The sequence below is a fragment of the Triturus cristatus genome, chromosome 8 (genome assembly GCF_964204655.1).
Source record: "Triturus cristatus chromosome 8, aTriCri1.1, whole genome shotgun sequence".
Classification (NCBI taxonomy): Eukaryota; Metazoa; Chordata; class Amphibia; order Caudata; family Salamandridae; genus Triturus; species Triturus cristatus.
The window spans coordinates 11,175,025-11,196,557 of record NC_140591.1 but is presented as its reverse complement, the minus strand read 5'-3'; the positions used below and the strand labels follow the sequence as shown (position 1 = coordinate 11,196,557).

Genomic DNA, 21,533 nt, shown 5'->3' with positions numbered 1-21,533 from the left:
CGGGGGCGTGAGTTATAGTTAGCTGAACTAACTATAATGGGGGAATTTCTAGGGTCTTGTACGAGGGAAATGTCCAGCCAACTATAACGCCCCTGAAACCTATGGTTTTTTCAGTGAATATATATATATATATATATATATATATATTACCTACTGGCGGTCGCCAGTAGGTAGTTATAGTTAGGACCCCTTTTCCATATATATATATATATATATATATATATATATATATATATATATATTACCCGCTTGGGGGGGCTCTGCGCTGCAAGTTCATTGCGCCAACCAAAAGTTTGTCAACTCTCGCAGAGCACCTGAACGAGAGGGTGTGTCCTTTGCCGGCGTCGACAATGCCGGCTAACCATCACCACCAAGTGCTCACTTACGGGTACGAAGTGGGCAGGACACAGCTCCGGGGTTAAAAGTGGCTTTATTGAAGCAGTAAATGCGTGCAAAGAAGTCCGTGAAACGTCAAGGCAGATGCGTTTCTAGCCGGAATAAAGCCACTTTTAACCCCGGAGCTGTGTCCTGCCCACTTCGTACCCGTAAGTGAGCACTTGGAGGTGATGGTTAGCCGGCATTGTCGACGCCGGCAAAGGACACACCCTCTCGTTCAGTGACAAACTTTTGGTTGGCGCAATGAACTTGCAGCGCAGAGCCCCCCCAAGCGGGTAATTGCCATGGAGCAGTAATTTTCTGCAAGGGGAGAGAGGAGGAGTAACTGTACTGCCTAATGTAGGGGACACGAATGGTATGAACCGGACAATCTCACCTTGGCGAGCTGCAGCGGAAGATGTGAAAAATCGCCGATTGTGGGGACACCACTGTGTGTTTTGGATTCTTGTCATCACCTGATGAGGTTTCCACGATAGACCACATGATCCAGCATGCAACTCACCAGGAAATGCAACGTGACGAGGGACGCACCTGGTATATAAGGAGGAGCTAGAAACTGTTACACTGTGAATGGTTTCTGAATGCTTTAAAGATCTCCACGTGAATTAGAACATACCTGTGATTCCGGCACTGATGAAAGCCGTTCCGGCTAGAAACGCGTCTGCCTTGACGTTTCACGGACTTCTTTGCACGCATTTACTGCTTCAATAAAGCCACTTTTAACCCCGGAGCTGTGTCCTGCCCACTTCGTACCCGTAAGTGAGCACTTGGTGGTGAGATATATATATATATATATATATATATATATATATATATATATATATATATATATATACACATGCTGCTCCCCATGTGGACATTTTATGCATGCAATGAGCTCACAATGCTGTAAGACGGAGACTATTGTTCCCTAATTGTTGGTATTTACAATGGGCATTTATCCCTAAAAATCGATTCCATGACAACTGAAAATGATGTTTATGTTTAACTGTGCACCCTAGATAGAGATGGGATTGGGCATTATGCTGCCAAACTCTACCAGGTGTGATGGTTTTAACGAGTACAACATTTTAGTTGTGGATTAGTTTTAGCATTTTTAAGGTATTTTATCAATGCTATGATTTTATCCATGAGTATTTATATATTTATATCTGTATATATTTACTATGTTCAGCGTCACTTTGCACTTTGGTATTTTATCATGGTACTGTATTACGCTGCTTTATTTGCACAATTAAGGGAACACATTGCATACGTGGGGACAATCTGCTCTCTATGTCTATGAATCAATGTGGGAGTGTTTAAACACACGTTTCTGCGCACTGGCACTTTAAAAGTAGAAAAAAACTCTATCAGCGTATCATGTGATCAAGGCCTCCGCGAGGCTGAAACGCGTAATGGCGATGGTGCAGGGCATTGGAAAATAAATCTTTGAATGAGCACACAAGCCTGGGTCTATCTTCGTCTTTCTGGAATGGATGTTGTTGACGGAGCAATGGAAATATATATATCGCTTCAATACTCTTTCACCACATTTCCTTCCATCTGGATACTGGATACTGGATACAAAGAGCACGGACCACAAAATCCTTTCATAATACCGCTCAGTTTATTTTCGTAGTTACACAACAGGAACGGCAGCCATTACGCGTTTCGTCCCTCCCTGGGGACTTGATCACATGACGCGCATTTGCCAATAGGAATGCTTTTTATAGGATACACACTTTTTTTTCCAAGCTTGTTTTTTTCTATTTCGTTTTTTTTCCTTCTAATACATTAACTTTATGTATTGTGATTGTGCTTGTATCTTAAAGTTGTTAATAACAACATTTAAAAGCAAGTAAAAGACATCAACATATATTGCTTGTTTGTTGTCATCAATATTTAAATCATTTAAATCTACGATTCAGACTTTATTTTGTGGATAACAATAAAGTTCAAGTCATTGTGTGCAAATTTGTAATTGAATAAATAGATAAATAAATAAATAGTTAAATACTTAATAATATACAAATGAAACACAATTTTTTTGCTTAAAATACATCCATAAAATCAGTAAAAGCAATATTATATGATGTTTAAATACATTGCATTACATGATAATTTTTTTTTATTATAAATAAATAAATGCATGCACAAAAATTATATATGATGGATAAATCCCTAATCATTCGATCTGCCTAAAATGCTCTTTTCATTCACTATATTAGTGTTTATACTGAGTGTAGGCTGATCCAGATAGATGGTTTGGTTTTAATCATTTTCATATATTAGTTTTCCAATGCTGGTATTTTAATAGGATATTGTTAAGCCAATGCGTTGGCAATTTATCCACCTTAGTCTGAAACTGGATTCAAAGTGATGTCTAATATCTTTACTTACTAGTTAATTTCATTTTGAGATTATTGGTTGTGTTTATTAAATAAATAACACCCATGAATGTGTAAGAATTTAGTGCTGGTAAAAAAAGTGCTGTGTGCCTAAAATTAATCTAAAAAACGTGGTTAAAAACAATACACTTAGGAAGGGAAAATTCAGTAGGTCGATTGATTATAATATTGACGGTAACTTTATAATGGTTTAATTTGCGAATACATTTGTTACTGAGGCCGTTTTTTGCGGCTGTGGCAATTTCTCATTTTATCATTTTAGTTTATCATTTCACTTAGATTATTCCAAGATGTACTTCTGAAGAGCATTTTTTGTGACTCATTTGGTATTAATGCTGGTGGACCATAGATGTTACTACAGGCTGGCATGTAATTCATCAGAACTATTGAGTCCGTTTGGCTGTTTGGTATCTAGATTGAGGATGTAGTTCATTTCCAAGATACGGAGGGCTCTTTCCCTATTGCCCCCTCGCTTGTTTTTGGGGACTGAGTCCAATAGGAAATACTTGAGATCCTTTGGATCTCCATCATGTTGCTCATGAAAATGGCGGGCCACAGGATAAGCCTGGTCATGATTTTTAATGGCCCGTATGTGTTGGAGTATACGCTTATGTCCTTGCAAGATGGTACTGCCGATATATCTCAGTATACAAGCACATTCCAACACATAAATTACAAATTCGGTTTTACAATTTAAGGCCTTAGTAATCTGTCTGATTGGTCCACCGAAGGGGGTTGAATATTCGGTGGTCGTTACTCCAAACTGACAAGCCTTGCATGTTTTGCATTTGTAAAATCCGGTCCTTTGAGCTAGCCATGACCCCTTGGCTATAACGCCACAGGGATCATTGTCCACCAAAGTATCTTTCATAGAGGTGTTTCTTCTATATGTTATAGATGGTTTTTTAGAAATTATTTCACCTATGATTGGATCCTGTTTAATCAGATACCAGTTCTTGTTGATAATTTTGCGTATTGATGACTCATGTTGATTGTATTCCAGGATAAATCTAAATTTACTGTCTGATGTATCTAATTCGCTCGCTTTTATTTTTTTGCTTTAGCAGATTATCCCTTGTTTTCAAATTGCTTTTGTTAAGAGCTTTAATCAAACATGTTTTACTGTAGCCTCGTTCTCTGAATCTGGTTAAGTATTCCAATTGTGCTGTTTCCAAATATTTATCGTTACTGCAGATGCGTTTAATGCGCAGTAACTCCCCATATGGAATGCTTTGCACTAAGTGTTTTGGGTGTGCGCTTTTGGCATGAAGGATGGCATAACCTGCCGTAGGTTTTCTATGGAGTCTAGTGTCTAATTTGTCTAGATTGACAACAAGCTCAACATCCAAAAACACCACATTTGTCCTGGGTCTATCTTCGTCTTTCTGGAATGGATGTTGTTGACGGAGCAATGGAAATATATATATATATATATATATATTATCTACTGGCGGTCGCCAGTAGATAGTTATAGTTAGGACCGTGTTTCCATAGGAAATCTCAAAATTCTATTTTGAATAACTTTGGCGCCGGTTGACGAATCCTCGCAAAATTTTCAAAACTAATGGGGCGCTACGCTCCGCTCCCACCCTGAAAGTCTCGGGGGGATTCGTCAAGCGGGGGCTGAGAAAAAAGGGGGGTCCCAAAACGCGTTTTCCCCATGCATTTTTCCATAGGACCTTTAGTCCGAGCTACAGCCCGAACGGCTGAACAGAATTATGTGAAATTTGGCAGAGAGGTAGCCCTCAGGTCAGGGATGTGCCTTTTGAAGGTCTTGTGTAAATCTGTTCAGTATTTCCTGAGAAAATAGCATTTAAATCAATATATATATCTATGGGCGCGCTCCGTGCGCTTACGGTAAGCTTACCGTACGCGCACGGTGCCGTGCGCGAGCGCGATTCTGATTGGTTGTTAGATCAAAGTAAACATTCGAATCGGTCGAAACCAGGAAGTGACGGCTGCCATTTTGTCTCTCGCAGTCTGAGGGGGTGAAAAACAAAGGTGGATAACGTGAAAAGGGGGCAGGCTGGACAGTTCCTGACCCCCTAGCCTTTGTCAGGGGGTCTCAGAAGGACCCCCAAGGGCAAAAAATTAATTTAAATTTTTTTTTCAAAAAAATTGCCGAATGCGCGCAGCGTACGCGCACGGCGTAAACGGAGAAATTCCGCGAGGAAAAATTCCGCGAACTTCGTGTAATTACGCGTACCGTGCGCGCACGGCAAAAAAAAATTTTCAAAAAGGAAAGCTTAAAAAAAATAAAAAAAATTGTGAGGTAAGGTTGGCTCTTAAAAGAGCCGTTGGGTTAATACAGGGATGGAGGAAAGAAAGAATGGGAATATTATGAGCGTCTACAAACGTGCTGGTCTATCTTATTGTTAATAAGGGGAACACTGGTCTCCCCAAAAACAATAAGACCAGAACACGTTATACACCTCATTACAACCCTCCCAAATCGAGGGTTAACGTCCAGAGGAGCAGAAGAAGGTGATGCTCCCACCTCAGAGGAAGGGCTCAGCTGAGCTGCCGATGATGTACTCGGCTGAGCTTCTGAGGTTGGGCTCTGGTGACTTACTGAAGAGTTTTCTCCAGTATGTCGAGCAAAGGTCCTGGGATGTCTATCCCTAAGGTGTCTCATCATAGAGTGATTTCCAAAGGAATACTTCTTCCTTGGATTTCCTCTAGATAAAACACGGTCACAAAGTGTGCAAGTGACCAATGGAGCATTGACCTTTTTCTCCCCCTCTGGAAAAGTAAAATACTCCCATACAAAAGAATTATTTTGTTTCCTCCTTCTCTGGATGATGGTGGTGCTGCTAGCCTCACTCTCAGAAGAGGTCTGCTGTTCTGCCATTGTATCTCAATGTCAATTCAGCTCCTTCTCCTAGGGGATCTCAAGCAGTAATGAGGGGAATGGGTGTAGTGTGGGAAGTTTCTGGAACTGAAAGTAGTTTCAACCAATGAAAAGTGTTCTTTGTGGATCACATGACCTACCGTGCGCGCTCCGTAAGCTTACGGTACGCGCTCGCAAACAAGTACGCATGCGCAAACGTGACGCTTAGGGAGCGCTTATGGAGCGCGTACGTAAGACGCACTCGCGCATGCGCATTACACGCCCCTGCGTTACTGCGACGTTGCTTCCGCGTGTACGCGTACGTCACGTACGTATCACGTAAGCGCGCTGTACTTATGACGTGCGGAGCGCATAGCGTCAGCTTACCGTACGCGCATCCTATCACGTAAGCGCACCGTACTTATGACGTACGGAGCACGTAGCGTCAGCTTACCGTACGCGCACGGAAAAAAATGCATAAAAAAAAAAATTTAACCATTCCATAATGCAGGATATAGTACATATATTATTTTATACATAGGTTTACAAAAAATCTCAAAAAAAAATTTGCATTTAAAAAACCGTACAAATTCACTGAAATACCCATAGGTTTCACACACGTTATAGTTAGGAATTAGCATTTAAAAAACCTTGCAAATTCACTGAAAAAACCATAGGTTTCACACATGTTATAGTTAGCTGGACATTTCACTCATAAAAAACCAATGAAATTCCCCCGTTATAGTTAGTGCAGGCAACTATAACTCACGCGACCGCAATCCTCTGCTGATGACGTCAGATATTACTTCACTGATGACATATGTGTCTTTCTGAAAAAAAAAAATGTAATATATGTATAGCTAAACATGAATGGAAGAAGACATGGGTAAATAAGTGTCTAAATACAGTGATGTAATATCTGACGTCATCAGCAGAGGATTGCGGTCGCGTGAGTTATAGTTGCCTGCACTAACTATAACGGGGGAATTTCATTGGTTTTTTATGAGTGAAATGTCCAGCTAACTATAACATGTGTGAAACCTATGGTTTTTTCAGTGAATATATATACACACATATACTATATATACATATATATATATATATATATATATATATATATATATATATATATATTCATTTCAAGTGCAACGACACTTGAAAGCTGAAGTTTATTTAATGCATCTTTAATCTACATATACTTACTTCCTTTATGCATCTATATACCTTCCATGCACTTATGGATCTTTATATTTATTACTTTTCTTCTAATTCAGCATATCCAATGCCGCACCCTATTTTTCACCCTATACTTCTCAATATATCCTCTACCTCCATTCTCTCATTCATCCTAAACAATCAAACAGGGAATTTTGAAGCGTGCTACTCACCCATGAGGGTCTCAAGGCGCCGGGGGGGGGGGGGGGGGGGGGAGGGAGGGGAGCAGCTCCAGTCAGTCAAAGAGCCTGGTCTTGAGGGTCTTCCTGAAGATGTGCAGAATGGCAGCATGTGATGTCGATCGGGAGATCGTTCCAGGTCTTAGCCGTGATGTGAAGAAGGTTCTTCCACCTGTTCTTGCTCTGCGGATGCACGGGAGTACGGCGAGGGCGAAGTCGGCAGATCGAAGGTTTCTGTTGGTCTTGGGTACATGGAAGGAGATTCTTTCGTTGAGATATTGGGGTACGGTGTTGTGGAGGTATTTGTAGGCATAGGTGAGTATCTTGAAAGTAACTCTCTTCTTGAGGGGGAGCCAGTGGAGGTTTCGCAGGTGTTTGGTGATGTGTTCGTGTCGAGGGTTGCCGAGGACGAGTCTGGCTGCAGTGTTTTGTATGGTCTGGAGTTTGCGGAGCAGAGACTTGTTGATCCCGGCATAGAGGGTGTTTCCATAGTCCAGTCTGCTGGTTTTGAGTGTGTGAGTGGCGGTCTTTCTTCATTCGGGGGGGGGAACCATTTGACAGTCTTCCGAAGGATGCGGAGGGTGTTGAAACAGGTGAAGATGACGGCGTTGATCTGTCGGGTCATGGAGAGGGAGGAGTTGAGTACGATGCTGGGGTTCTGGGCTTGGTCCGTAGGGGTGGGGGGGGGCTGCTGAGGGGGATGGGCCACCAGGTGTTGTCCTATGCAGAGGGGGAGGGTCCGAGGACCTCTGTCTTCTCCAAGTTGAGCTTCAGGCAGCTGCTGCTCATCCAGGATGCAACGTCCTTCATTCCTTCCTAGAAGCAGAGTCTGGTGGTGATGGGGTCCTTGGTGAAGGAGAGGATGAGCTGGGTGTCGTTGGCATAGGATACTATGCTGAGTCCGTGCTGTCTGATGATGGCGATGAAGGGGGGCCATGTAGATGTTGAAGAGCATTGGGCTGAGTGATGTCCCTTGGGGTACTCCGCAGCTGATCTCTGTGTGTTCAGAGAGGAAGGGTGGAAGTCTGATTCTTTGGGTTCTGCCAGTGAGGAAGGAGCGGAGCCAGTCGAGGGCACTTCCCTGTCTGCGTGCGTCGTGGAGTCTGGCGGTGAGTGTGCGGTGGGAGAATGTGTCGAAGGCTGCAGAGAGGTCAAGTAGGATCATGGCCGCGGTGTGGCCTTGGTCGAGGAGGGTGCGGATGTGGCCTGTAGCAGCAAGTAGAGCAGTCTCGCTGCTGTAGTTGCTGCGAATCCAGATTGAGAGGGGTCAAGGATGGAGTTCTCTTTGATGAATTTCGTTAGTTGGACGTTGATGGTCTTCTCTGCCGCGAAGGGGAGGAGGGAGATGGATCGCTAGTTCTTGAGGTTTGTAGGATCTGCTGAGGGCTTCTTGAGTAGGGGCTTGACTTCTGCGCGCTTGCAGTTGTCGGGGAATGTGCCGGTTTTGAAGGTGGCATTAATGGTGCGATGGCGGCTGTGGCTCTGTGGAAATGTGTGGAGGGCAGGGGTCTGTGGGGGCTCCTGAGTGAATGCCATTCATGGTTGATGCAGTGTCTTCGTTGGTGACTGGGGTCCAGAAGGAGATGGTGGGCTGGCTGGCATTGCTGGAGGAGGGAGTGGTTTCGGAGTCAGGTCTCTGTTCATTGAAGTTGTTGTAGAGGAACTTGATTTTCAGATGGAAGTAGGAGCTGAGCTTGTTGCACAGGTCCTGGGAGGGAGAGATGTCTGTGGTCTCACTGGGGGGTTTGGTGGATTCCTGAATGAAGCTGAAGAGTTCCTTTGAGTTGTTGGAGTTGGCGAGGACTTGTTCTGGATGAAGGTCCCTTTCGTGGATCTGATGTGTTGGTGGTATTCTGTCATGGCGTTCTTGTATATGGTGCGGTCTTCCGAGGATTTGCAGGTTTCTCCAATTCTTCGAGACTTCTGCAGGTGCGTCTGGATTCTTGGAGGTCAGCAGTGAACCAGGTGGCCTTTTTGGGGTGCAGTCTGTCGGGGTTGTGGAGGGGTGCGAGCTCGTCTGCACAGCTGGTGATCCATCAGTGAAGTTCTTTGGTTACGAGGTTGGCGTTGGTCATGGTTGAGGGGGCATCATGGTTGAGGGTGGAGTTGAGCTGCTCCTCAGTGACCTTGCTCCAGTTCCTTTGCGGAGGGTGGGGTGCAGGTTTGGGGGCGGTGGGTTTGTCGACATGGAAGAGTATGCAGTGGTGATCCGTCTGGTGGGGTGCGTGGTGTGGCTGAAGTGGATGTTAACTCCTGCAAAGATGGGGTCGAGGGTGTGTCCTGCCTTGTAGGTGGGGGTGGTGACGAGTTGTTTCAGTCCGAGGTTGGCGAGGTTGTCCAGGAGGGTGACGGAGTTGGGATCGCTGAGGTTGTTGAGGTGGAAGTTGAGGTCTCCAATGAGTATGTAGTCCAGTAGTCCAGGGAGGTGATGGTGTGGGGCGCAATGAGGTCGTTGATGGTAGTGGTGAACACGGTTTGAGGTGCATGAGGTCTGTACGCGAGGGTACCTTGGAGGGTCATTCTGGGGCTGTTCTGGATCTGGAAATGGAGGTGTTCGGTGGTGGGCGGACTGTCGCTCGTGTTGGAGGGGGTGAGTTGGAGGGAGCCCTTGTGTGCAATGGCAAGTCCTCCTCCCGGGTGGTTGGGGCGGTCCTTCCTTTGGATCTTGTATCCGTCAGGGATGGCGGTGGCGATGTCGGGGGCGGAGGTGGGGTTGCTCCAAGTTTCTGTGAAAAAGGCGACGTCTGGTGAGAGGGTGTCGAGGAAGTCCCAGATCTCTACAGCGTGTCTGTGCAGGGAGCGTACATTGAGGAGGACACACTTAATGGCTTTGGGGGTTCTGGCGTCCGACGTGGGGACGGCGGCCGTGGGGGTGCGGAGGGTGGTGAAGGTTTGGCGGCAGTGTCGGTAGGAGACTCGCCAGGGGTGGTGTTTGGTGTAGACAGCCGGCAGTTGTTGTTCCTTCCGGGGTTGAGTGCGAGAAGGGCAGTTGAGTCGCAGCAGTGGGTGGTTGGAGATCCAGGGTCCCTGGCACTGGTCGGGTCGCGTACAGGTGAAGACGGGCTTGCATTTGCCAGCAGCTGTCATTAAATAAGGAAGGGGGAGGGAAGCACAGGCAGAAGCAGGAAACGGCAGGGGGGAGGGGTAGCGGCAGGAGAAAGGCAGCAAAAATGGGCACAGAGAACACGGGTACAAGAACAGAAAATACAGGTACAATTACAATACAATACAAAATACAGGTACAATTACAAAAGACAGAAAACAGAAACAGGGCACAAAACAAAAAACAGACAACAGCGGACAAGCAGAAGAGCAGGCTCTCCGACTGGACCACCAGGGATGAGGCGCAGGCAGGAGCCTGCGGGTGGAGGAGGGCCTCGAACACCTACCTTAGCAGGGCAGCGGCACACCAGCAGAGGTTTTGGGGAAGAGAGCAGGTCTGTGACCACTACTATGATCCCCAAAATAACCCTTTCGAGACTCTTCATTGCACCATCTCATACCTCTTTTACTATTCCGATCTCCTAAAACACAAGCCTTTCTAAACCCTTCCCTGGGACTCTTCCTCCCTCCCTTTTCCTCGTCCCAAGCCCCCTCCTACTACTATGACCTCCAACACAAACAAACAAACAAAAATTCTAAATCCTTCCCTCTCCTATCCCTCCATTATCCTTTCAATCCAAATAACAGACTAACATGTTCACCTCTCAAATAACTTCATATTTCACTATACTATACTAATTCACCACTATTCCTTTATGGGTTCCGGAGTAACGTGCTACTTGCCGAAAAAGCGCTTCAACACCTCATCAGGAGTAGCAAGTGCTATATAAATGCAAACCTTTTTCCTTCTTCTATCTCTCTGCTACCTTCTCATCCAAATAACTGACTAACATATCCACCACTCAAACTACTTTCATATTTCACTATTCTAATTCACCACTAATCTTTTATGGGTTGTGGAGTAGCGTGCTAATCGTTGAACAGCGCTTTGATGCCTTGTCACGGGTAGTAAGCACTACATATATGCAACACAATACCCCTAGGGCTTGTCAGAGGCAGTAACCCAAACCAAAACTCTTCCCTACAAGGTTAATCTTGAGAGAGGCGCCCAGAGATAACTTGAGGGTCTGTGCAGAGGGAACCAGGACGGACACGTGCGCAAGGGGCCTCTCTAATACGGAAAAAGGCTCTGTAGACCCATGGCGGGGGCAGAGTCTGCCTGCACACCAGTGGTGTAACAAGACCTTAGGGCCCCCCCCTCCCCGCAAGCTTTATAAATGGCATGGTTTCTTTTTCAAAAACATTTTACTCAAGAAACTCTTAACAGCATTTAAAAAGAATAAGGAATTTTAAAGGACACTGCTTGCAAAGACCTAATTTCGTTTCACTCAGGTCTCAGAACTGAAACATGCTCCAGCCACACTTGGTGCTCTGCGGCAGCCCAGAGGGCAGAGTGACGGAGAAGCAGCATCGCCTCTTCAGTCATGCCGAGTCCAATGACACCTTCTCCCTGAGACGAACATGCTCCAGCCACTTGGTGCTCTGCTGCAGCCCAGAGGGCAGAGTGATGGAGAAGCAGTGTCTTGTCTTCAGTCATGCCGAGTCTGATGACACCTTCTCCCTTTGACGAACATACTCCGGTCACTTGGTGCTCTGCTGCAGCCCAGAGATCAGACTGATGGAGAAGCAGCATCGCCTCTTCAGGTATGCCGAATCAAATGACCCCTTCTCCCTCGGATGAACATGCTCCAGACACTTGGTGCTCTGCGGCAGCCAAGAGGGCAGAGTGATGGAGAAGCAGCATCGCCTTTTCAGGTATGCCGAATCCAATGACACCTTCTCCCTCGGATGAACATGCTCCAGCCACTTGGTGCTCAGCTGCAGCCCAGAGGGCAGAGTGATGGAGAAGCAGCGTCTCGTCTTCAGTCATGCCGAGTCAGATTACACCTTCTCCCTTCGAGGAACATGCTCCAGTCACTTGGTGCTCTGCTGCAGCCCAGAGGCCAGAGTGATGCAGAAGCAGCGTCTCGTCTTCAGTCATGCCGAGTCCGATGACACCTTCTGCCTTAGACGAACATGCTCCGGTCACTTGGTGCTCTTCTGCAGCCCAGAGGGCAGAGTGACGGAGAAGCAGCATCGCCTCTTCAGTCATGCCGAGTCCAATGACACCTTCTCCGGCACACGAACATGCTCCAGCCACTTGGTGCTCTGCTGCAGCCCAGAGGGCAGAGTGATGGAGAAGCAGTGTCTTGTCTTCAGTCATGCCGAGTCTGATGACACCTTCTCCCTTTGACGAACATACTCCGGTCACTTGGTGCTCTGCTGCAGCCCAGAGATCAGACTGATGGAGAAGCAGCATCGCCTCTTCAGGTATGCCGAATCAAATGACCCCTTCTCCCTCGGATGAACATGCTCCAGACACTTGGTGCTCTGCGGCAGCCAAGAGGGCAGAGTGATGGAGAAGCAGCATCGCCTTTTCAGGTATGCCGAATCCAATGACACCTTCTCCCTCGGATGAACATGCTCCAGCCACTTGGTGCTCAGCTGCAGCCCAGAGGGCAGAGTGATGGAGAAGCAGCGTCTCGTCTTCAGTCATGCCGAGTCAGATGACACCTTCTCCCTTCGAGGAACATGCTCCAGTCACTTGGTGCTCTGCTGCAGCCCAGAGGCCAGAGTGATGCAGAAGCAGCGTCTCGTCTTCAGTCATGCCGAGTCCGATGACACCTTCTGCCTTTGACGAACATGCTCCGGTCACTTGGTGCTCTTCTTCAGCCCAGAGGGCAGAGTGACGGAGAAGCAGCATCGCCTCTTCAGTCATGCAGAGTCCAATGACACCTTCTCCGGCACACGAACATGCTCCAGCCACTTGGTGCTCTGCTGCAGCCCAGAGGGCAGAGTTATGGAGAAGCAGCGTCTCGTCTTCAGTCATGCCAAGTCCAATGATACCTTCTCCATCGGACGAACATGCTCCAGCCACTTGGTGCTCTGCTGCAGCCCAGAGGGCAGAGTGATGCAGAAGCAGCGTCTCGTCTTCAGTCATGCCAAGTCCAATGTTACCTTCTCCATCGGACGAACATGCTCCAGCCACTTCGTGCTCTGCTGCAGCCCAGAGGGCAGAGTGATGGAGAAGCAGCATCGCCTCTTCAGTCATGCCGAGTCCGATAACACCTTCGACGAACATGCTTCGGTCACTTGGTGCTCTGCTGCAGCCCAGAGGGCATAGTGATGAAAGAGCAGCATCGCCTCTTCAGTCATGCTGAGTCCAATGACACCCTCTCCCTCAGACGAACGTACTGCGGTCACTTGATGCTCTGCTACAGCCCAGAGGACAGAGTGATGGAGAAGCAAATGACACCTTCTGCCTCAGATGAACATGCTCCAGCCACTTGGTGCTCTGCTGCAGCCCAGAGGGCGGAGTGATGAAAGAGCAGCATCGCCTCTTCAGTCATGCCGAGTCCAATGACACCTTCTCCCTCAGACGCTATCTGAAAAGGTGCCGCAGGCTCTCCCTCCCAAAGCCGCAGAAACGCCTCTCTGTCCCAAGACCTTCTGTGCAACATGTGGACGGCAGAAGGATAAACAAAATAACCCTTAAAGTTTCCACTTCAGCCTCACGCTGGAACAAATTAATGTATGACTGTGCTTTAACAGACAAGCTGGGACGGGTGGGAGCAACCCAGAGCATGAGGGGGTGGCCTTTGCGGGTAAGGGGGCAGGCAGGGAGTAGGAAGCATGACACAAGGGAGAGAGCAGGAAAACACATGCTCTATCAAGGAGTGTGGAACGAAAAAGAAAAAAGTAGTTCCCTAAATGTGAAGAGTGGAAAGAGAAGTCAGGCAGACATTTTTTTTTTTTTTTTTTTGAAAGACCTTTATTTTGCACAGCTGAGTCATAGTACAGTATACATTTGTCTCCCATGCTGGTCGATTAAGGAGACATTAAACCTATGCTGCCAGACAGATTGACACAGCCATTCAGCCGGTAACCCGGGGGTCCGGCGGTGTTGTACATGGTGTTGTTGGTACAGTCGTTAGATAAGTATCTTGAGAAATTACAGGTCTATGGTTTTCTGCTTTTACCTTTTTCCTTATTCTTAATAGCGGCAACAGTGGTGACGCAGTGTTCCGGCCTGCAGGTTGTCCCCCAAGCCTAGAGTGAGAATTGTCCTAAGTGTGGTGGCTAATCGTTAACGTGAGGGCCCCCGGGCTGCTCAGTGTCAGTGTCGTGCTCGCAACGCTGGCCGGAGCACCGCAGTAGTGGTTTAGTATAGCTCACAGAGGCATGAGAGTTGACCCTGAAGTGCGGCGAGGCTAGCCTACAGTTTCGCAGTTAGGGTCCATGCGCGGGGCGTATGGTGCGTGTCTATCCCCCTAGCGCTGCGCCCCTGAGGTCGCCGGGTGTCGGGGTTATGTCCAGTGATCTACTTGATGTGTCCTTGTCAGGATCTCACAGGGAGCGTTGGACGTTCCCGCCCTTAATGGGGTGCGTACATCATCGCCTCTCTGCTACCAGAGAGCGACGTGTGCTCAATAGGGCATCGCTCCCGGGATACCGGACGACGCGTCCATTCTCTGTTATCCGCAATAAGATAGGAATCTGGCCAGGGAACATGGCCAGTTAACTAACTGTTCCCTATGCTTGCGTGGCGATAGGGAGTGTAGGGGTAAGGGTTGTAAATTCAAGGGGAGTGGGGGGAGATCAACATGTGCTGCAGCGAGGGGGGGTTGGCCACTGTCCATTGGGGCGCAGCAGGGCTGTGCTGGTGGCAGCGGGCGGAAGAGGGGGGGGGGGAGGGGCCCCCAGGCAGGTCGTAAACTCAGTGCTTCGGCGCCTACACGTAGCTCCTTGGTGTGCCGGGCGCTCTGCTGCGTTGGGGGGAGAAGAGCCAAGTGCGGCGAGGTGGTTATGCCTCCTCGTCTGTGTTTCCCGCCAAATGTCATGTGTGCAACTGCGGGGCTGGGCAGCAGCATGTGCGTAGTATGTGACATCTGCACGTTGTTGTATCCCGGATGTCGGTCTCAGCTAGGGCGAGGGCAGAGGTCACCGGGGGCGAGCGGGGGGGGTCGGGAGTCGACTCCGCCACAGCCGTGGGGCCATCTCTGCCTGTCATTTAGAGATCAGGTAGTTCTATAACTTCAGGTTATCCCTCGTTCCTGGCAAGCCATCTGGAATGCCTTAAGGCGGTCATCCCAGAGCTGGGCGATGGGGAATTTCCGAAGACCCGCGGTTTCCTCCCAAAGGAGCACCGTGCTCTCCGCTTGTGCCCAGTTAATGAAGGAGGCTTTCCAGTGCCTAATGTGCGGGGGGCTCGTGGCCTTCCAGTGTTTAGTGAGCAAGCGCTTAGCCGTTATAAGCCCCATGTCCCAAAAGCGTGCCTGCACTTTGTTATTCTTGGTGCGCTTATACAAGCCTAATAAACACGCCTCCCATGTGCGGGGCAGGCGCTCCTCCGTGTCGCACGCGAGTAGTGTCAGTGTGTCGTCCCAATACGCCCGTATGTCAGGGCAGTGCCACAGCATATGTAGGAGGTCTGCTCCCGGTAGCGAGCAGCGCTGGCAAGCTGCGTCCGTCAGCGAGAAGTATCTATTTATCTTGTCGGGCGTGAGATATGCACGTTGCAATATGTAGTATTGTATAAGCTTGAAGCGGGGATTACGGGGGATATTGGTCGGTCCAGCCAGGATCAATGTCCATTCCTTATCTGTCCAGTCTCTTCCCCTGTCTGTCGCCCAGCGGTCTCGCAGCGGTAGTGTGGAGGGTTTCGAGTGTGACTGCAGAGCTTGCGCTAGCCAGTGTATGATGTGCGAGCCATTGCCCATAACATGCAAGTATTGTATGAAGCTATGCATCGGGAGTTCTTCTGTGATGTCGCCCCAGGAAGCAGTGAGCGTGCGCAAAAGGGACGCGTGTAGTAGGAACTGCCCCAACGGGAGGGCTACGTCATCAGCCAGGTTTGCGAAGGTTAGCAGCTCACCATCTGCGTATAGGTCGCCCAGCGTGTCTACCCCTGCACGTTCCCAGCTAGCCAAATGGGCCTCAGTAATCGGTCCCGTTGGCCCAGGTGTGCCTAAGAGTGGTAAGTTCGGGGCATAGGGCTTAGTCGCTCGTGTGAGATGGAGGCACCGCAGGAAACACCTGCGCGCCACCGCCAGGTATATCTGGGAGGGGCATGGAGTGCGGGTGGTCGGATGGAACAGCATGTTAATTTGCGTATGCGTCCAGGCAGCTGCGTTCGAGGCAGTATCCTCGAGGTGGTTGCCGCTTAGCCATCCCGCCACCCATTGCATCTGCGCCGCGATGTAGTATAGCTCCATATTTGGGACTGCCAAGCCCCCCGAGTCTGCGGGCATGTATTGTTTGGCCAGTGCCACTCGTGGTCTCCCCTTGTTCCAGATGAGGCTGCGCAGCAGCACTTCTAAGTCGCGGAATATCTTGGTGGGAACATACGTGGGCACGTTCGCAAAATAGTAGAGCAGTCGAGGCAGCACAATCATCTTGGTCAGCGCAATGCGGCTAGGCACATTGAGCAGTAGGGTGTTCCAGAAGCCGACTTGCGCTCAGATGGAAGCTACCGTTCGGAGGAGGTTACCCTCCAAGACGTCTGTCGGGTTTCTATATATTCTTATCCCCAAGTAACGAAAGGTGGTGGGGTACCATTGCAGCCTGTCCCCGCCCAGGCGGATGTCACATTCAGGCGTGTCCGGGCCAAAGGGGTAGGCCCTCGATTTGGACCAATTGACTCTCAAGCCCGACACTTCCTCAAAGGTGCGGAAAACGTCAGTAAGGGAGGCGGGGATGGCAGTTATATCTCTGACGTAGAGCAAGAGGCCATCCGTATACAGTGACACCGCATGTAGACCATCCGCCAATGGGATTTCCCATTCCAGTCCATGTGTCCTGAGCGTCACGGCCAGGGGTTCCATGGCCAGGGAAAACAACAATGGCGACAGTGGGCAGCCCTGTCTCGTGCCCCTGCGGACCCGGATGACGTCGGAGAGGAGCTGCCCCGTGCAGACATGGCTTCGTACCCTCCCCCCAGTTGGTACTTCTCCGTAACTGCTCTCAAGTACGGCCACTCGACCGAGTCAAAGGCCGTCTCCAGGTCCAGTATCAGGCATCCCGCTCTGGGCCAGTGCTGTGTGGCGTATTCCTGCACTCGAAAAAGGCGCCGGATATTGTGAGAAGTGTGGTGTATGGGGACAAAGCCATTTTGGTCCTGGTGCACCAGGTTGGGCACATGGGGGGCCAGCCTCCTGGCTAATGCCGAGGCCAATATCTTGTAATCCGTGTTCAGCAGCGCCAAGGGGCGGTAAGAGCCCACCCGCGTGCTATCTTTGTCAGGTTTGGGAATGGAGACCAGGGTGGCTTCGTTTAACGTGGGGGGCAGAGCGGCGTCGTCCGCCGCCGCGTTGTACATTCTCAGGAGCTCCGGGACGAGAAGATCCGAGCCGGCCTTGTAAAGCTCAGCTGGTAGCCCATCCGGGCCAGGGGACTTGCCATTTGACAGGTTAAAGATAGCTTCTCGGAGCTCGTCTGGTGCGAGTGGGGCTCCCAATTCATCCTGCTGCGCGATGGCCAATTGCGGCAGTTGCAGGGGGGAGAGGTAGCCAGCAATATCAGGGTGGGGGATTGGTAGGCGGGAGCGATACAACGCTTCATAGTGGGCGATGAAGGCGTCATGTATACGTCGCTGCGTGTATACTAAGTCCCCTCCCGTTGTTCGTATGGCTGCCACTGGGGCCGAGCGGGCGTCCTGGGAAATTAGCCAGGCTAGTAGTTTGCCTGGTCTGTCACTCAGGTGGTGCGTTCTCGCCGAGTGTGCAGCGTAGTTGATGTTTCGGAGTCGCTCTAATAAGCGCGCATGTTCTGTGCGAGCTTCGTGTAACGGGTCCTCGTCCCCTTCTATAGCCCCCTCTTCCCTAGCGAGCAAGTCAGATTCCAGCCGGGTGAGGTCCCGCTCCAGTTGATGTCGCATGTGGCCCTGTGTGTGCAGACAGTGTCCTCGGAGCACTACCTTGAAGGCGTCCCACTCCACCTGGGGGTGGATGCCGTGCCTGTGTTATCTTCAAAGTACTGTGCAGCGCGCGCGAGTAGGGAATCGCGGAAAGCCGCGTCTAGTAGCAATGCGGGTTGCAGTCGCCATGTGGGCACAGGGGGGCGCGGTTGTTCCCAGGCTATGGACATAAAGTGTGGGTTGTGATCTGAGTGCGTGCGACCCATATAATGTGTATCTGTTACGTGGGGTATAAGGCCAGTGGATGCCATGAACCTATCCAGTCGGATGTGCAATCTATGAGCGCCTGAGTAGTAGGAATATGCCCTCGTCCCCGGGTTGCGCGTTCTCCAAATATCGTGTAGGTCCCACTGCGCAGTAGTGCTTTCGTGGCTCCCCGTGTAGAGGCGTTAGCTGGGGGCGGGAAGGAGCGATCTAATGTGGTATCTAGGGTGCAATTATAGTCTCCCCCCAGTATCCACGAGGCTGCATGCCAAGGTGCCATGGTCGCTGAGAGACGCGCCAGGAAGCTGCCCTGATCTACGTTGGGGGAATAGAGGGACACTAGTGCAACGTGCTGTCCATCTAGCCGGCCTTGTGCAGCAGTAAATCTGCCCTCCCGGTCTGTTGCAACATCTGTGACCTCCCAAGGGGTCCCGGGGCGGACCCATATCAGTGTTCCGCGAGCGTATGAGGAGTAGTCCGTGGCATACAGTTGCCCTCGCCATCTGCGGTGCAGCACCCGAACCTCAGCCCCGTTTAAGTGCGTTTCTTGGAGGAGTGCTATGTTGATTTTATGTCGTTTTAGATAAGAGTAAATGTGATAGCGTCTAGCCGGTGTGTGCATTCCCCGGACGTTCCAGGTGCAGATTTGTACATTAGCCATTGCATTCGTGTGTGCGCGCGTCCCCCGCTTCCTCCCAAGATGGAGCGCCCAGCACAGTGCTCCCCCAGGTCCCGCGCTTCGCCCCCACCGCAAAGTTATCTTTGGTGTCATACATGCAATGCCATGATCTCCAGCAGGACATGGGGATAGGGAGAAAGGGGAAAACATAGAGCCTCAACATGGCAACAAAGTCAAAAATGCCAAAAGGTCGGCTGCACAACATGTCGCCGTCCAAACGCTCGAGTGAGCTCGTAAACTATACAGTCTTAGGGGGTATCTTGTGACTTAGATTGTAACAGTAAACAAAACGGTGTAGTCTTTGAAGTGCTCAGCATCCCTCCCGGGCGAGGAGTGGAGGCCGTTGCTGTCCGGCGGACGCCCAGTGTCTGCCGCTCAGTGCCACGTCAGCGGCGTGCCCGGGTGCCTATCAGGCGTGCGCAAGGTTCCCAGGGGGGCATATCCCTCTCTAAGCGTCCCTTGTGCCAGCAGGCCGGTGAGACAGCATCTCCGGTCAGGTGATGGAGTCTGGTGTCTACAAATAGAAAATGTACTCACAGTGTCTGGCTCCGTTCTCGAGTCCCTGGAGCAGCGACGGCCCAGGCGCAGGGATGCCCATAATTCTCCCAGCGGGGGGTCAAAGAGGACAAGGCTGGAGCTTAGGTAGGTCTGTACCTTACCACAGGGGGCAGGCCGCCGCCGGGTCCCAGTCAGCCAAAGAGATCCACTGTTTGCGGCGTGATGTTCTGGGGTTCCCCAGAGCACTGGGTATCCGGGATGCCATAGATCGCCTCATCATCCGTCAAGGACACAGCAGGGCTAGCGCCCGGATGAGGCGATTGCGCCGGAGAGTTGCTGATTGCCGCCACCTTGCGTAGGGCATCTCGTTGTTCGTGCTGTATTAGGTCCACCGATGGGGAGTGAATCATTGCAGCTCCAGCCCGTGGAGGCGTGTGCGATTTGCGGCGGCGTCGTCGTCGTGTTACTCGGGTCCGCTCAGTGGTGGCGGTTCCCAGCCCTCTTCTCGGCGCCTCAGGCATTCCTCCATCCAGCCAGGCCTCCGCTTCCTCAGGGCTCGTAAAAAAGTGTGTCTTGTCTTGTGCTATCACTCGGAGCTTGGCAGGGAAAAGTAGCGAGTACTTGAGGTCTGCTTCGCGCAGTCGCCGTTTTACTGCCAGGAAGGAATGCCTCTGTCATTGTACTTGCACCGTATAGTCCGGAAAGAACATCACCGGGCGTTATCTATTTGGATGTCCCCCAGTTTCCTGGCTTCGCGCAGTATGGCATCGCGATCCCTGTAGTTGAGGATCCGGAGGAGAAACGGTCTAGGATTAGAGCCAGGGGGGAGCGGTCTCGTGGGCACTCGGTGGGCTCTCTCCACCACGAAGTAGGGGGAGAGCACGCCCGCAGGCAGCAGGTCTCTTAGCCATTCCTCCACACGGCGAGCCGGGTCCACCCCTTCCCATTTCTCCGGGATACCCACTAGGCGGATGTTGTTCCTTCGCGCCCGTCCCTCCGCATCCTCAGCTCGGTCTTCCAAAAATTCCACTCTGCTCAGGAGGTCTTGCACTCTTTTGTCAGTCTGCGCCGCCTTTGGTTCAATGGCCGCCATCATATCTTCCAGCGCCTTAGCGCGATCTTGCAGCTTCTTGTGGTCGGCTCTGAGGTGGGTCAGGTCTATTGCCACGCCGTCTATTCTGGTCTCCAGGGAGGCGCGTGTCTGCTGGAGGGAGTCTTCCATCCTCTCCATGGCTGCTAGGACGCTGTCCAGCTTCGACGCCACTTGTTCAGTATCCATCTTGGGCGCCGCTTTTGCTTGCCTTCCCTTTGTGGACGTGGTCCCTGATCCGGTGCGTGTTCGCACCCCTCCAGGCATGGGGCTGGCGGTGCGTGCAAGGATTTCCCCCCTGTCGCGGGGGGGGGGTGGAGGCCCGTCCCACGTGGCGTGTCTCCCCCGCAACGTCGAGGCCGCCGATGCAGGTCGCGGGCCGCCCCCAAGAAGTGGGGTGTCCCACGCGCTCACCCCCGTGCGCCACCGGGTTCCGCAGCTGTGAGCCGCCGGGTCTCGTGGAGTGTGTCCTGGTCGTCGCGGCCTCGGGGGGCTCCAGGCAGCCAGGGGCCCGACGTCAGCAGGCGGGTGCCAGATGTCCCCCACCCCGGTCGTGTGATCGCATCCGCGTCTCTCACCCTCCCCGCGGAGTCGCTCACCTCCCGCAGCGTCCAGAGGCGTAGGTTCTGCACTACAAAGGGGCTATGAGTTCCAGCCAGTCACGCCGTCAGGCCCCAGGGCGCCGGCGAGCGGCGGTGTCGAAGGCAGCCATGTCCATCAGAGGCGTCACCCCCAGCCGGTCGAAGGCTGTCCCCAGATCCCAGTGTTCTCCAGGAAAGGGTGGGGGAAGCTGCCCCAGCTCAGGAGAAGCCGCTTCGGAGCAGGGGGGGGGGGGGGGGTGGAGCCCCGGTGGCCCCTCGCGCACCCCCAGTGTCCACTATCCTCGGGAGTAGCCCACTCCCCCAGCAAGCGAGTCAGTCCCAGCAGCGTCCGGAGAGCATCTACTGCTGCGTGAGAGCGGATTGGCACTGCTTTCGCCCTGGCGCCACCCCGCCGCCCCCGGGGTCCCAGGCAGGCTACTCACAGGCAGGCCAG

At 51.0% G+C, this 21,533-nt stretch overlaps 1 protein-coding gene across 7 annotated transcripts in view; it reads right to left on the bottom strand.

The window, feature by feature from the left end:
- The window catches only part of HAO2 (hydroxyacid oxidase 2), a 210,921-nt gene that overhangs the window by 110,003 nt on the left and 79,385 nt on the right, over nucleotides 1-21,533 (bottom strand). For 3 of the 7 annotated variants that reach the window (XM_085620712.1, XM_085620713.1, XM_085620714.1), the window contains exon 3: nucleotides 6,386-6,446. The exons of the other annotated variants lie outside the window; for them this stretch is intronic. In XM_085620712.1, coding sequence (XP_085476838.1) covers nucleotides 6,386-6,446 — 61 coding nt within the window. The remainder of the gene's footprint in view (nucleotides 1-6,385; nucleotides 6,447-21,533) is intronic. 7 annotated transcript variants of the gene reach the window in all.